The sequence below is a fragment of the Nycticebus coucang genome, chromosome 7 (assembly GCF_027406575.1).
Source record: "Nycticebus coucang isolate mNycCou1 chromosome 7, mNycCou1.pri, whole genome shotgun sequence".
Classification (NCBI taxonomy): domain Eukaryota; kingdom Metazoa; phylum Chordata; class Mammalia; order Primates; family Lorisidae; genus Nycticebus; species Nycticebus coucang.
Window position 1 is genome coordinate 42,760,238 of NC_069786.1, and position 17,051 is coordinate 42,777,288.

General features: G+C 34.2%; 1 protein-coding gene across 1 annotated transcript in view; it reads left to right on the forward strand.

Moving 5' to 3' along the window:
• The window catches only part of ACVR2A (activin A receptor type 2A), an 80,864-nt gene that overhangs the window by 31,010 nt on the left and 32,803 nt on the right, over positions 1-17,051 (forward strand). The window contains exons 2-4 of the mRNA XM_053597688.1: positions 13,372-13,579; positions 16,439-16,548; positions 16,754-16,908. Coding sequence (XP_053453663.1) covers positions 13,372-13,579; positions 16,439-16,548; positions 16,754-16,908 — 473 coding nt within the window. The remainder of the gene's footprint in view (positions 1-13,371; positions 13,580-16,438; positions 16,549-16,753; positions 16,909-17,051) is intronic.

Below are 17,051 nucleotides of genomic sequence, written 5' to 3' on the forward strand. Positions count from 1 at the left end.
GACGGGCACTCCAGGTGGAATAAAACCACTTTTTATTGAATAAATTGGATCTCCGTCTTCCTTTTGTCTCACATCTCGGAATAATTTTATCCTTGGATCCTGAACCTTTCCATATTCAGGCCTAAGATCATTTGATATTCAAAGAAAGACGTTCACTTGTCTGATGTAAGTTGAGGCTGAAGAAAAGCCAAATTGTGGAAAGCCTGTAAGATTTGTTAAAGATTTTGATTTTGATGCCAAGGGTAGTAGGAAGCCATTAATGGCTTTAAGTTGGAGTAGTAATTTGATTTTGTTTGCTTTAGTAAAGGATTTGTCTGACTTCTGGATAAAGAACAGATTGGATGGGATAAAGTGGAAGCTGGCGTGTCAGTTGAGGAGACTGTAACTGTAGTCTAGGGAGAGATATTGGTGACTTGCTGTAATAGCCCTCTTACTCCAATGATGCACTCACTTCCTTTAAAAAACTAGCTTAGATTTTTCTAATTCTATTGCTTATGACTTAAATGACCTGATTTTGTTCTTTTTATTTGTTTCAATTATCTATAAATTTTCATTTGAAAATTGAAGTCATATGATTTTATTTTTTTTATTGATTAAGAGTTCTAGGAGGAATGGGTGGTTTCTTTGCAGCTTATATGAATTCCTTTACAGAGGGTTTATTTACTTTCTAAGGTATCCTTACCTTCCAACAAGGAGTTGTTATGGCTGCTGCTTTGCATTATCCAGCAGTGATGATTAGTATGTATTTTTTTTATGCTAACTCAGGATACCTCATTTTTAATATTTCATTATTCATCTTTTAATTTTCTCAATTCAGTTTCAAGACCAAAGGCTAATTTTTCTTGAGGCATTAACATGATTTAAAAAAATATGAAGTTCATTGTGATAAAGAAGCATACTTGAAATTCTCTGGTCTTTGTTTATGATCTTATTTTTTTATCATCCTTGCCTTTTTACTTACCTTACAGGAGAAATTAGAAAAGGCCTTAGTTGAGGTTCAGAAGTATCTAAAAATTTGTGAGTTTGTCTCTTACTTTCTACTTTGAGTGTCTTATTTTGAAAATTAATCCTTTCTTTTTTTCCCCCCTTCTTCTCATGTTGAAGTTAGAGATTTCTCAAACATTGGAATTAGTTGCCTTTTCAACTTTTCACCATTTCTACTTGGTACCCAGATGACTGCCTGGCACATAGAATGGGAACTCTATACATTTCACTGACTATTAGCTGATTAGCTGAATGCAGAAGATGCTGTACCTGTGTGAAAGACATGGTGTTCTCTATGATTTCATGTAGCATGTCACCAAAATAGACTTTAAAGTGTCCTGCCAGCGAAGGGTTAGAATAGTAGAATTTTCTTCTTCAGAAGGGGAAAACATGGGTTCCTGTTTTACTGGTTCATTGTTTAATGGAAATCTCTTCCTCATAATGTAATAAGATGCCTAATTATGTTGGTTAAAATTAAAAGAAAGTGGGTCTTTTCTTACAACTATGCTCCCTTCCCCCCTTTTAATTATTAAAAGGTGAGGTTGGGGTCTGGAAATCTATCAGGCTTTTGTGGCCTTTCCTAGCAAAGCAGTTTTAAATTGTGGTCCCAGTTCCTTTTCAACTGGAAGGTAAATTTGGAGTTTTGTTATTTGCTCATTTCCTGGTTCTTGTTATTCTATATATACTTTTGTTTTTAGGAAAGTGAAGTTCTTTGATAGTTGGTGTTAAAATCAATGCTTTGTTCTATGCTATCAACCAAATTAATTCCAACTTAAGAGTATATTTCTGTCCAACCAAATGTCATTCCTTAAGAGAGTGAGAACAGTTACCTATAAAGATGAAATGTCTTGGTTCTGATGTTTTCATATTGTATTTTTCTCTGCCTATCTATCCATGTATCTGTATCTGTTACTTCTAGAAGATTCTTTTCTTTCTTTTAGGTCTTTTTGAAGAACACATTATCATGGGTGTCTTTATTATTTAGTTTAGTAGATTGGACTTACTATCAATAGCATCTTTTGTTTAACAAGCCTTGTATTAGTACCTTATGTATTTAGGAAAGAGCTTAAGAAATGAAATTCTCTAAAAATTTTGTTAATGAAGAAATATATATACCTTTTGTATTGAACTAGATCTACAATTAAGTGAAATAGCAAAGAGATTTCTTAAAGCTGCTTGCATCTTTTATTAAAAGTAATTGTACCATTACAAATTTGCTGCTCTCTTTGGAGCTCTATTTTATATAAGGCTTTTTAAGAAATAGATTTGTGAAATTAATGGTGTTCTTCAAATCTTGATCTTTATCAAGGTTGATAAATATCTGGAGCTATCTGCATGGGGACAGTCATTTGTATGTTACCAGTGTTAAAATACATTCTAGGTGCTTACCTTTGTGATTTGTCAGGAATTAACATTAGGAGACCTTAAATAACCAGTGGTTAAATGTTGACTGTTACGTACTTTTACTCTCTTTACTACACATGCACACGTACACAGTATTTAGTGCCACAACACACAGTGTTTATATTTTTAGTTTATTATATATTAGTTGTATATTTAGTTTAATACTGTAAGTATATTACTTGTTCTAGATAGGTGAAATCTTGTATTTGTCAGAATGATAGTAAGTACTAAGTATGAGGTATAATAGGTAAGGCAAAAAAAATTTCTAGGAAGAATGCCAGAAAGTGTGTTTTCTTTTTGAAATGAATGGTTATAGGGAGGTGTTTAGTTAAAAAGAAAAAAAAGAAAGAAAAGAATAAAATTGATTCGGCCTAAATGTGTTACTAAGCAGAAATTTTTATTTGAAAATTAATTCTCTTTTCACATGTTTCTAACTCGTCTAGTAGAAGACTTTGGGGGACATTGTGGACTTTAGGACAAGTTTTGGGCAGTCTTTCTTTTCATAGTGCTTAAAAGCAATCCTGGGCAGCCAAAAAGGGAAAATACTATTTTTAGGATATGTGTAAGTACAGAAAGAAAGAATACCGAAAGACCTGTAATATACTTATTATTGCATATTACTAAAATGAGTAATGGCAAAAAAATTGCATAACTCCCACAAGTACTAAACTAGATTTTTTATTAGGAATTTTGCTTTTTGTAAGTTGAAGCAACATAGTTATAAATATGAGAAAAGCTATTGGTGATTAAGGCCTGTTAAGTGATTGTGTATCTGTTTTTATTTAATGTCATACTGAATTTCATTCTATCTTCTTTTACTTTGTTTAAAGCTATTCTAATAAATATTGTTTATTTTATTCAATTGTTAGTTTTAAACCACCAGGTACTGCTTTAATTAAAATGTGTGTGTGTGTGTGTGTTTTAAAGTTTCTCACTCTTGACATTGCAGGTTTCTCGGGTAGCAAGCAGGAGGATCTGGTTTTGCTCTTTAGTGCCAGAGTTTGATAATTTACTAAAAAGTCTTTAATCTCCCAAGTAAATAAAGCACTAAAAACATTAATGTATGTAGTGTCTTGTCAGTGTTAAGTGAGACTTGTACCTTGTTTTTAGAAGGAACTACTGCCTTAATTTGTCTTTTTAGCAGTTCTGCTTTGATTTGAGGCTTTGCCCTTTATCTCTTATTCTTCTAAATTTATGCCCAGTTTTGGATTTAATAGTTTTTTGTTTTGTTTTGTTTTTTTGAGATAGAGTCTCCCTATGTCACTGTTGGTAGAGTGCTGTGCCATCATAGCCCACATGTGTATGTGGCAGGTGCCCTAATCACTGAGCATGGGTGCCGAGCCTAATAGATTTTTTAAAAATAGCTCGTTAATTCTGATGGGAGTGTTGGCTTCTAGCTTCATTCACCATATTCTCTTCTTCTCTCCTGAAAGATGGACATCCAGTATCAGAAATCTGTTTTGCGTAGTCTAGGAGGTACATAAAACTTGTGTCTACTTGTATTTGTTTTGATGTAATTCATCTTTTGAATGAGTGCTAGAGAACCATGTAAAACTATTTTAAATCTTAAAACTTGGGCATTTGTGGATACCCCACACATTTTGTGGCTGTAGGCAAAAATAATTTTCAGTTGTGTCTTACCTTTGAAGAAATCTAACTTACCATGGCCAATATACGGTATATCTTAATGATGGGAAGACTAAATATCAGGAAGAGAATTAGCAACAAAGAGAAACAGAATAAATATGTATGGAAGCAAGCTTTGTTTTGTCAGAACTTATAAGATAAAACATTTAGAAACACCCAACTGTCTAAATCCATGATAACCAAATCATTGTCATTTTTTCTTAATGCTCGGGAGACCAAATAAACTTGATCTCTGTATTCTAATTTGCCAATCTATTTGATGCTTGTGGTCATTTAGTCAGCATGGATATTGTAAACCCTTGGTTTTTATTGGGTAGTTAATATGGCTTTTTGAGTTTCTTTCATTTCAACACAGTTTACTCATTCTTTTCAGATTTATCTTTGGAATACTAGTATTCTTTTGGTGTCTTCTAAACTCGTAATTATATCCAATATATTATGTCCAATAACCAAAGAACATGGTATGGGCTGGACATCGTGGCTCACACCTATAATCCTCCTAGCACTTTGGAAGGCTGAGTGGGGAGGAATGACATGTGAAAGGGAAACAAGCATTGTTTTTCAAGTTGGGTTTATTATATTTGAAACTTCATTAACCCTACTTAGAGGACTAAGTTGCCTGTGGTATGCACTGACTATAATGTCATTGACTTGTTCATAAGTTCAGACAGCATTAGAATATGTTTCCAGAAATTCCTCTGATTAAACAATTCTATTTTTTCTATAAGGAAAATTGTGATAGGATAAGGCTGGTCACAGGGCTGTGAAAGATATTGACATCTTAATCAGAAAAATGTAATGCAGTTCATAATTTTAAAAGATTTCAATTCCATCCACCGTTTCATAGAGTGGGGAAATGATAAAAATCTTAGAAGGAAGTGTGGGGAAAACTCTTAATGATGTTGGTCTGGGGAAAGATTTTATGACAAAGACTTCAGTGGCCTTTGCGGGATAACTAATGGGACTTAATTAAGCTGAAAAGTGTCTGCACAGCTAGGGACACAACAAGTAAAGCAAAAAGACAACCTTCAGAATGGGAATAGATATTTGCAGGGTATCAATCCGACAAAGAGTTGATAATTAGAATCTATAGAGAACTCAAATTAATAACATAAAAAGAGTAAACAATCCCATGTACCTCTGGGCAAGAGATATGAACAGAATCTTCTTTGATGAAGACAGACGAATGGCTAACAAAACATTTGAAAAAATGCTCATCATCGCTTATCATCAGAGAACTGCAGATCAAAACCACACTGAACTATCACCTAACCCCAGTGAAAATGGCCCACATCACAAAGTCTCAAAACTGCTGATGCTGGCATGGATGTGGGGAGAAGGGAACACTTTAAACTGCTGGTGGGAATGAAAACTAATACAACCTTTTGGGAAGGCAGTATGGAGAATCCTCAAATAATTAAAATTATACCTCCTATTTGATCCTGTAATCCTATCACTAAGCATTTACCTAGAAGAAAAAATATCCTTTTATCAGAAGGACTTTTGTACTAGACTGGTTATTGCAACTCAATTTATAATCACCAAAATGTGGAAACAGCCTAAATGCCCACCAACCCAGGAATGGATTAACAAGCTGTGGTATATGTATACCATGGAATACTATTCAGCCATTAAAAAAAATGGAGACTTTACATCTTTTGTATTAACCTGGATGGAAGTAGAACACATTCTTCTTAGTAAAGCATCACAAGAATGGAGAAGCAAGAATCTTGTGTACTCAATTCTGATATGAGGACAATTAGTGATCTAGTTCATGGTGGGGGGTGGGGGAATGAGCAAGTGAGGAGAGGGGAGGAGAGAGGGATATGGGGGGGTAACGGTTTGTGGCACACCTCTTGGGGGCAGGACACAATCAGTGTAACCTAATTCTTTGTACCTTCAATGAATCCTCCCCCAAATTTTTAAAATTTCAACTAAAAAAAAAATTTACCACAAGCACTTTTTTCTAAAATATGATTAAAATAAATTTTCAGTGTACAATATATTTTGCAACTTAAAAAAAAAAGAGTGGTTGGCGAGTTTTTATTCAGTTGATGTTACATTGTGTTTTATACATTTTATTATTCATTAAATACTATTTGTGTTGGGAAGGCAGTAAGATAGATAGTGTGAGACTCAATGGCATTCTTTTTTCTTTTTGAAATATTTGTAATTTGTATTACATTTATTTGATTCAAAGCTAGACTACAAAAATTTTATAATGCCAATGATAAAATGTTAGCTATATTATTTTATTGGGAATAACATATTATCACTATAACTACAATTGTGTTCTACAAAAAGACAGACAAAAGCTTGAGGAAGAGAAACTATTGAAAAAGAACTCCTTAATTTCATATTAAACTATATTAAATACGTTGTGATTGACTACATCTATTTGTTGATTAATTATTTCACTATTAATTGAATGCTTTCTGAGTTTCAAGTGTTGTGCTAAATATTACAGGTTCAATCATGAATAAATTGGACCATTTGCTGGTGAGAAACTCACACTCTGGTTGAGGTCATGCCAGTCATCACCTTCTATCTTCTGTATAAATAAAGACGTCAGTTTAATCATTCTTAATTGTATAGCCTCCCTGGTCCTTACACCAACATTCTTTCAAAAAAAAAAAAATAATTTTTTAAATTGACAAATAAAAATTGTATCTATTATGAACAACAGGGTTTGAAATATGTATACGTTGTAGAGTGGCTAACTCAGGCTAATTAACACATGTATTACTTCATATACTATTTTTTGTGGTGAAAACACTTAAACTCAAACCCCTAGTGGCATTCAGATGTGCAAAAGGATATGTATAGACGACTGATTATAAACAATAAATATAAAAGATTTCATATTGGATTTCAAGTATGCACTTGGGAAGTCCTGATTAAAGCACTTTTGGGATTTGGGTATACATAACCTTGAGAAAACTTGAAAATTGTCACCATATGGAGAGATTTAGCCTGGGATGGATGCTTTCTTCAAGAGCTGGGCTTTCAGGAACTGCTGGAATAACAGTTGATAGCCACTGAGAGGTCATTCCATGTGTATTGCTTGAACCATGTCCAGTTGCTCCACAACCATTTATTTAAAAAGCTATCCCATCTCCATTTAATTACTTTTGCATATTTTTCAAACATTAATTAGGCATATTTATGTGGATCTCTTTCTGGGTTCTCTGTCTGCCCTACTGGTCTATCTTTCTACCAATACCATTCTTTTTGAATTACTATAGCTACATTGGTAAGCTGCATCAGGAAAGTGGGGAAAGATTTTCTCCCACTTTATTCTTTAAAAAAAAAAAAATTAGAGTAAACTTGTTTATCACTACAAAGACATTTACTGAGATTTTGATAAGAATTGTGTTAAACTTATACATCGATTTAGGGAAAACTGACATCTTTATTATGTTGAGTCTTCCATTCCATGAACACAGTGTTTCTGGCCAAGTGTTCAGGTCTTCTTTGATTTTTTTCTTTAGTATTTTGTAATTTTCATCATAACCCAATTCATGTTTTGTTAGATTATATCTAAGTATTTTATTTTCTTTAGAACAGTTGTAAATGATATTGCATTTCAAATTTTGGTTTTACTCATTGCCAGTAGATGGAAATACAATTGATTTTTTTTTTTTTTGGCATTTTTTTTTTTTTTATTCTACTGGTATAAATGCAGCAACTACCAGCAGCAGCTAGAATCAAGCACACTAGAGACACAAATGCAAAGAAAGCTCACTTCCTTCTTGACTGCATATAATTTGAGTCCTAACAAGAGTCACATTTTTTATAAGGCTACTAGATACCAGAAAACACCCCAAAGTCAACATGGAGGTGTAGCTCCTAAACAAAGCACCTATTTTAGAACTTGTACAGGAAAAGGGTAAATTCCCAGTGCCAGCCAACTCACCAAGTCACTGCTGACCAGAAAAGCTGAGAGGTCTACCAGAACCCAGGTGGGAATCATAAAGAAGATAGCATGGTAGTCCAGGATGTTAAGCAGCCAGAGATGGTGGATCGGTGAATCTCTCAATACCTTTTTGGAGAATATGTTCTGAAGGGAGAAGCACAGAGTGGTAGCAAGGGCACTGACATGTGGAAAGACAACTCGGTGATGGTGGCCAATAGGATGCCACTGATGATGGGGATGAGTGACAAATACACCTTAGTGCTTTGCTTCTCCTTCATGATAATCCGGGACAGGAGGACCACCCAGATGGGCATGGTGTCCTTCATGGTGTGAGCACAGGACACAGGCACCTTCCAGATGCTGACGTGAGCAGACACAGATGCGAAGTACTTGCCGAAGGCGGCAGCACATAGCGCGGGTAGAAGCGCAGGGCGACGAATGCGAGCTGGGCCCAGCGCCGGAGATGGGTGGCTCTGGGGGCACTCGGCAAGCGTGCAGCAGCAGCGGGAGCCCTGCGCACAGCGCCAGGATATGGCACAGAGACATGGTCACCGGGAATGGGAAGGCACTCAGGATAACCTTGTTGACCACGTTGCCGCCCGCGCTCAGCGCATACCACAACAGGCGGAGTGCCGCCACTCGCGTGCCCTCACGCGCCCCGCTGCCCGCTGCGCCCGAGACCCCCGCGCTGGAGCCCGAGCCCACAGCTGCCGCCGAAGCCACCGTCATCCTTCCGGAGTGGCGCGCCCTTCCCGCCTGTCCAGTGCAATTGATTTTTGTGTGTTGATATTGTATGCTTTGACCTTACTGAATTCATTTATCAGTTCCGGCATTTTTAAAGATGCCTTGGGATTGTCTGCATAAATAAGCATGTCATCTGCAAATAGAGTTAGTTTTATTTTTTTCTTTTCCAGCTAGTATGGCCTTAATGTCTTTTTCTTGCCTTATTGCAATAGCTAGATCTCTCAGTACTATGTTAAATAAGAACAGGGAAAGTGGAATCATTGCCTTGTTTCTGATCTTAGAGTGAAAACATTTGTTTTTCCACCATTAATCATGGCATCCACTGTAGGTTTTTTGGTAGATGCTTTTTATGGCATTAAGGAAGTTCCCCTCTATTCTTAGTATGCTGATAGTTTTTATTATGAATTTTTATCTTAGTATACTGATAGGTTTTATCATCAATTTTGTCTAATACTTTTTCTGCAATAATTGATAAGATGTGCTGATTTGATAGATTGCATTAACTGATTTTTGAATGATGAATGTTTTCTTTTTGTGCTTTGTCTATTTTTAGTACGAAGGTAATACTGACTTTATGAAATGAGTTGGGAAATGGTACCTCTTATTCTGTTTCTGAAAGAGATTATATAAAATTGGTATAGGTATATTACTTTACTGCTTCTTTTTTTCATTAAATATCTGATTATCCTCAGATGTAGTTGCTTTAAATGAAGTTTACTTTTTCTCATAGGAGAAGTAATTTGAATTTGAACATGACTTTTGCAGAGTTATTTTGTGGCCAAATATTCTACTACATTTCAGGTTCTTGTATTGAGTTTTTTTTTTTTTTTAGTGGTAGGAAAAATGAAACAAGTCATTAAGGCATAAGTATTTCTTTGAATATAGAACTGTTATCTAAATTAATTCTGATAACTGTATTATATGACCACTCACTGATTTACTGTAACTGGACTGAATAGAAATTATGTATTTGGGAAAGAATTTGGGAATTAAATCTATCTGCTTAATTTTATAGATGTGTAAACAAGGTAGTGAGGGACTTGGTAGCTTGTTTAAGGTAACAGTTTGTGAACTCGATTCCAGGTTCAAGCCATAATCTCCTAAACTGGTGGTTCTTAACTAAAGAGAGACATTAGATCATCACTGAGTTTTTGAAAAAAAACACACATGCACATAAAACTATATTCATTAGAAGTACCAGCCCTTTTGTAGAATACTGTTGAGATAAAGTTGCTAGCATAGTTGGCAATATGGTACTTCGTGCTATTATTTCTTCTATAGTTAAGAGGAAGTTTATAACACCATTGGTACGGTATATATACACATACAACTTATCTATATATGTATAATATACATATATGTATTTTAAGTATTTATATATTCCCAAATTGTACTTTTCAGTTGCCTCTTCCCAGGACCTTCAGAATGGCACTCAAACTTGAATGTGAGAGAATATAGAGGGGATTCTGATGCACATCATTGGTTAAGAACCCTTTGTGCAAACCTTTTTATTTCTTTTGAAACGTCAGTATTAACTATTTGGAGTCACTTTGATAGAATAAACATTATTGCTTAAGAACCACTGTACTAAACCCTTTGTGCAAGTCTTTTTATTTCTTTTGAAATGGCAGTATTAACTATTTGGAGTTGCTTTGATAGAATAAACCTATGGATAGAGATTTAACTTGTCAGAAAGTTTTAAATTGAGAGCTGCTATTAACACTTAATATATGTAAATGACTTTGCCATCTTTTTTATAACTATACATTTAAAATCATAAGCTTAAGAATATAAAAATACATATAATTTTATTTTATAATTATGTTATTTAGTATTAGAGATGTGATAGGGGTTAGAGACTGATTACAGAATCAGCTTGAGGAGGGGTGGAAAGATTGTTACAGTATTCCCCATAAGCAATTTTCTTTATATTTATGAAAATCTCAGCAAAGAAAAGTCTGCGTAGGAAATCATCCTGACATCCTATTTACCTTTAAAAAAATAAGTGATAGAAGGTATCTTTTTACTAAATGAAATGGCTGCTAGTTTACCTTTTATTGAGGCTAGTAAGGGCAGATACAAGACACTGATGTTTCTCCTCTTCTGTACTTAAAATCCTTTTTTAAAAATCCCCCAAATCCTTCTCAGTACAGTGCTTCAGGCAGTCACTAATCATTGATTGGAATTGACCCCTAAAGTGAAACTTTTTTGCCGATTCTGTTCTAGGCAACGTTCATTTTTTTGTCAGTTTAGTTTAAGGGATGTTTCTAAGTCACAGTGGATTCTTCTTTTGGAAATTGGAAATAATTATATAGGAAGTTTTAACATAAATTAAATGGGTGATAATTCACAAGACTCTTTTTCCCTTACAAAACAAAACAAACAACCGGCAGGTTAGCCAGACTATTGGAATTAGGATTTTAAGATAGAGGACTGTGACCTTACAACCAATGGGCCAAATCCAGCTCAGAGCTAAGGAAGACTTTTGTATTTTTAGATGGTTAAAAAAAAGAGACACAATAACAATATTTTGTGAGATGTAAAACTGTTTTTAATTCTGTCTTCAGTGTCCATAAATAAAGTTTTATTTGAACATAACCATGCATATTCATCTACTGTCTGTGGATACTTTTGTGCTACAAGAGCAGACAGAATGAAGTAGTGTAACAGACCACGTGGTCTGCAAAGCCTGAAATATTTACTGTCTGGATCTTTACATAAAGAGTTTGCTATCCCTATTTTAAGATTACAGTGTCAGCAGTGTGTGTTTTTAGATTATTTGGTAAAGGGGAAAACTTAGTTTGCTTACATTTTCAACACATTTCTGAAGAGTAATAATTTAGAAAATAGCTACTATTTGTATACAGATAAGTAGTAGTGACAGACCTGCTTTTATAAAATATAATTGAGTTACCAGTATAGTTTGCAATTTGTCAGTTCATATAATTATTTCTTCCGTAGTTAAGAGGAAACCCACAACATCATTATTGCCCACAGATACTAGCAATTTATAATTCCATCTCTGTGCTAGTACATTGTAGAACACTTAACATTCAAACTTTTTGGTCTCCAGACTTCCCTAGAGCTCTTAAAAATTTAGAGGCCTAAAGAACTGTTTATTTATGTGAGTTATAGCTATCAATATTTATAATATTATAAATTAAGACAAAATTTCTGAATGTTTAAATATAACAATAAACCTGTTAATAAAAGAATGATTTTTATGACAAATATTTAACAAAACAAAAAATGAATACAATTTTTACAGATCTCTTTAATGATTTCATTAATAGAAAAACTGGATTCTTCTATTTTTCCATTCAATTTGTTATGATTTGTTATTTTGATTAAAGCATGTGAAAGAAGCATGGTCAGACATAAATGTATAGTTAGAAAAAAAGGAATAGTATTCTGATAAGTTTTTAAGCAAAAATAAAAATTCTGGAAAACCTGTATCTACGCCCATTAGCATGACACCTTCTTAGTACAGAATTTTCTGATGAGACCAATGGTGATATTAACAGACTATTCATCTTGTAAATGGATGACATAAACTTATGGTATTGATAACAGATTTGTAAATGTATTTTCTCTTTCCTATGATTTTCTTATTTTTTTCTAGCTTTGTGTATGAATACAGTACATAATACTTACACAAAATATGTGTGAATTGATTATTTATGTCATTTGTGAGGCTTCCAGTCAACAGTAGGCTATTAGTAATTGAGTTTGGGGGGAGTCAAAAGTTACCTGCCAATTTTCAACTAGGTGGGAAGTCAGTGCCTTTTTTTTTTTTTTTTAAGATAGAGTCTCAAGCTGTTGCCCTGGGTAGAGAGCCATGGTGTCATAGCTCACAGCAACCTCCAACTCTTAGGTTCAAACAATCCTCTTGCCTCAGTTTTTCTATTTTAGTAGAGACAGGATCTCACTTTTGCTCAGGCTGTTCTTGAACTCGTGAACTTGGGCAATGCACCCTCCTCAGCCTCCCAGAGTGCTAGGATTACAGGCGTGAGCCACTGCGCACGGCCAGTCGGTGCCTCTTACCGCTGAGTTATTGAAGGGTCAGCTACAGTTAAGTAGGCAGTAGAATTATGTTTGTTTAGTTCCTATTTGTCAAACAAACTTTAGGGCGGCGCCTGTGGCTCAGTGAGCAGGGCGCCGGCCCCATATACCGAGGGTGGCGAGTTCAAACCCAGCCCCCGCCAAACTGCAACAAAAAAATGGCCGGGCTTTGTGGTGGGTGCCTGTAGTCCCAGCTACTTGGGAGGCTGAGGCAGGAGAATCGCCTAGGCCCAGGAGTTGGAGGTTGCTGTGAGCTGTGTGACGCCACAGCTCTCTACCAAGGGCAATAAAGTGAAACTCTGTCTCTACAAAAAAAAAAAAGTCTACTTTAGGGTTGAGATTTAATAAAGTAAGAAATTTTTGCTGCTTTTTCATCAGATGTTCTTAAGTGAAACTAGTGTTGTCTAGAAATCTTATGATATATATGGTAATTTCTTATTATTATGTTTATGGGCATATAAGGATGACCTTGGAAATAGAATCAAAGTTGTAACACTGGAAAGATGGTAAATTCTTGACATTTTAGGAACACCTGAGTTGCTATCTTGGAAGACAATCTCTTATTTTAAGAGTTAATATAGTTATATTAAATTGTTATTTTTATAATTTTACAGGTGCTATTCTTGGTAGATCAGAAACTCAGGAGTGTCTTTTCTTTAATGCTAATTGGGAAAGAGACAAAAGCAATCAGACTGGTGTTGAACCCTGTTATGGTGACAAAGATAAACGACGACATTGTTTTGCTACCTGGAAGAATATTTCTGGTTCCATTGAAATAGTGAAACAAGGTTGTTGGTTAGATGATATCAACTGCTATGACAGGTAAGGATATATTTTATTTATTTATTTATTGACAGTCTCACCCTGTCAATTTAGGTAGAGTGCTAAGGTGTTGAGTAATTTTTATCCTTCTCCTATTTTTTTTTTTTTTTGTGGTTTTTGGCCGGGGCTGGGTTTGAACCCGCCACCTCTGGCATATGGGACCGGCGCCCTACTCCTTGAGCCACAGGCGCCGCCCCCTTCTCCTATTTTTAAAAGAGGAAAGGTGAATGCATGAATTTTCTCTTTAATGTTTCTTTTTTGAAGATGGGATTATGAAGAACATTACAACATTAATGACAAGATATGAATTTTAAAGTAATAAAATATAGTTGACATGTTTATATTTATCTTTGCTATTTCAATAATCTACCAAATACTAAGAACTCTTAGGTTAAAACTATTTCTTTCCTTGTTTTGTTAGGATTTTAAACCTTTTTAATGCCAATTTTAAGGAAAAAGGATTTTTAAAATAGCTTTAAAAGAAAGTATATCTGTTAAATCTATCCTAAAGGAGAATAAAATTTAATCATAGTATTTAATTTTCTTTTTCTTTCCTTATTTATGTATGTGGAACAAACTGATCTTATTATATATATAGTTTTCTTACAGAATAGGCCTTTGTTCTTTATGCCAAGAGACATTTTAATTTGATGTTCAGAATTCCCTCACAACTAACATGATTCTTATAGAAAGCTGCATTTTATTTAAAAGATCTTATTTAAACTGCTTTATCCTATACTGGAAATAATATATAGTGATCATGTTATTAAATGCCTATGGTCTTTCTGCTAGGAGTCTCTTAGATGTTGGGATGATTGCTTAGTTTGGGCTATAGGATTTCTACTGTGGGTAGGTGCTGAAGACTGGCAGAGCCTGCAAAGTCCTGGATAACCAGAGGTAACCAGACATTTTGGAGCCAAAAAATGATGCTACATATACTGAACACTATGCTATACTCAAGATCTGTTTCCAGGAGCTTCAATTGATTACCTGGAATCTGTGATTGATTAGCTGTATGTGGCTAATAGCAAAACACATTAAATATGGCCTTGAAAATTGAATTAGCTCTACTTTTTATGAGAAAATAAAAGTCATCTAGGTATATATTTAGTATTTAGGGTATACCTGTAAGTCTGTGAATTTTCTGGGAACTATTTCTCTATGCTTCCATGTTCTAACTGAATTTCGGATAAGCCTCTCTACCAAGAGAAGTGGTTATCGGGTGATATGAGCTGTTATGAAAGGTAAATAGAAATTGGAAAGAAAAATGAGGTTTGGGGGATCATCTTTACTCAAAACTATCTTTTAATAATTAGTTGAAATCAGAAATTCCTATTCTTTTTTATAATAAAAATTCTGCTTTTAACCTAAAACCAGTATTTCAGTTATGTGACACTCAGGCAGTGTAGAAATTTATGGTGAGCTGTTCTCACTGGAGTCTGGGGAGTGCCTTGTTCAGCGTAAGTGCTTGGTCTTAGAGTGATAATTACTATTCCATCTTTGTGTCTGGGGGTTAAATATTAATTTAAAAGTGTATAAATTTTAGTATTTATGCTGGAAATTTGATTAAAAATAGTGAGGATAGTAAGAGAAGTAAGAGATGGGAAAAATATTCAAGAAATGTCAAAGTATGGAAGAAAAGATAAATAAAATTGCATGGTGAAAAGTAATTTTCTTGATTAATTAGTCTAAATATTTAATCATGTTAATTTCCTATAATTTGAGGCATAATTTTAAATACTCAGTTCAAAATTCATGCATTTCTTTTTATAAATTATTAAAACTTAGCTTTCTCTTTTTTTAACCTTCTACCAAATGAATATTGGTATGGAGATATTTTAAAATTTCATTTTGTTAAAACTACTGTCTCCCTGAAATTTCTTTTTTTTTTTGTGGCTTTTGGCCGGGGCTAGGTTTGAACCCGCCACCTCCGGCATATGGGACCAGCGCCCTCCTCCTTGAGCCACAGGCGCCACCCGTCCCTGAAATTTCTTTTCACTTAATCCAACCTTATTATTCTCATAACTATCATGGAAGTTCAATTTATTATATTCAGATATATCCTTTTTAAGCTCACCTGATGTTTATTAACAGTATTTAAAAGTTTGATTCTTTTTTCTAAGACTTGTTTTCTTACTGGTTGATTAGAATTTGTTCTAGAGGCTAAAACCGTGTCTTCTCTGTTCTTAAGCCAGCCTTATTCTAATCAGTTTGAGTTATTACTGGGTCTTATATGTTTGTTGTAACGTATTTATTCTCTAGTTATTACTTATCTCAACACTGTTCATCGTGTTCAGGGAATTTTAATCTATGCTATTAAAAAAAGTGACACCATCAATTCTGAAGCCTAGTTTGGGTCTTTGATGTTGTTGAAATACGTTCCACTCATGAGACATGAGCTTGCATGTGTGTGTTTATTATATATGTATGTATACACACACACACACAAATTTTATATATAGTTTTCTCATTTTTATACTCACAAAATGGGAAAACTGTATTTCATGTAAACAAAAGTACTTCTAAATTGCCTCATTGACTTTATGGTTCCTTTTCAAGCCTTTCTAATAATTAAAAAAATAAAAAGACATGGTTGCCTTAGATTGCTCATTAAAAACCAAATTAAAGCAATAGTCTCAAGAGTCAACGTGATTGTTATAAAATCAGTTGTTGATTTTTTTTTTTTCTGATGTGCTTATATTATAAACAGGAATCCAGAATGTGTTTTTGGCTTCTGAGATTTAATCATGAAGTTGAATATTAATGACTCATTCATTACTTTATCTTTAAGAAGAAAAACACCTTTTGTAGGGTCAGGATAATATTTATTTTAATTATTCTTTCTCTGTTTGTTTATAGGACTGATTGTGTAGAAAAAAAAGACAGCCCTGAAGTATATTTTTGTTGCTGTGAGGGCAATATGTGTAATGAAAAATTTTTTTATTTCCCTGAGATGGAAGTCACACAGCGTAAGTTCAGAGGGGGAAAACCATATGTTTGTTTATCTACTAGTTTGAAAACAAAATATATATATATGTTGATGAAATAATTTACTTCTCCCTCCTCATATTCTATTCTTTTCCAAAAGTTTGACGCAATGATAAATACACAATGATAATTTTTACTGAATTTTGTACACCGTATCTGAGTTATTTTCCCCCCCCTTTTCCGCAGCCACTTCAAATCCAGTTACACCTAAGCCACCCTATTACAACATCCTACTTTATTCCTTGGTGCCACTTATGTTAATTGCGGGGATTGTCATTTGTGCATTTTGGGTGTACAGGCATCACAAGATGGCCTACCCTCCTGTACTTGTTCCAACTCAAGTAAGTTATTGTCCCATACTTTGTACTGTTTTAAATTTTATATTTCTGACATATTTCTGTGGTGAAACTCACTAGCTTGTAATAAGTTATTTTCCTTTGGAGTTAATTTCTGAGTGTTTATTTTTAGGGGAACTATAGCTAAT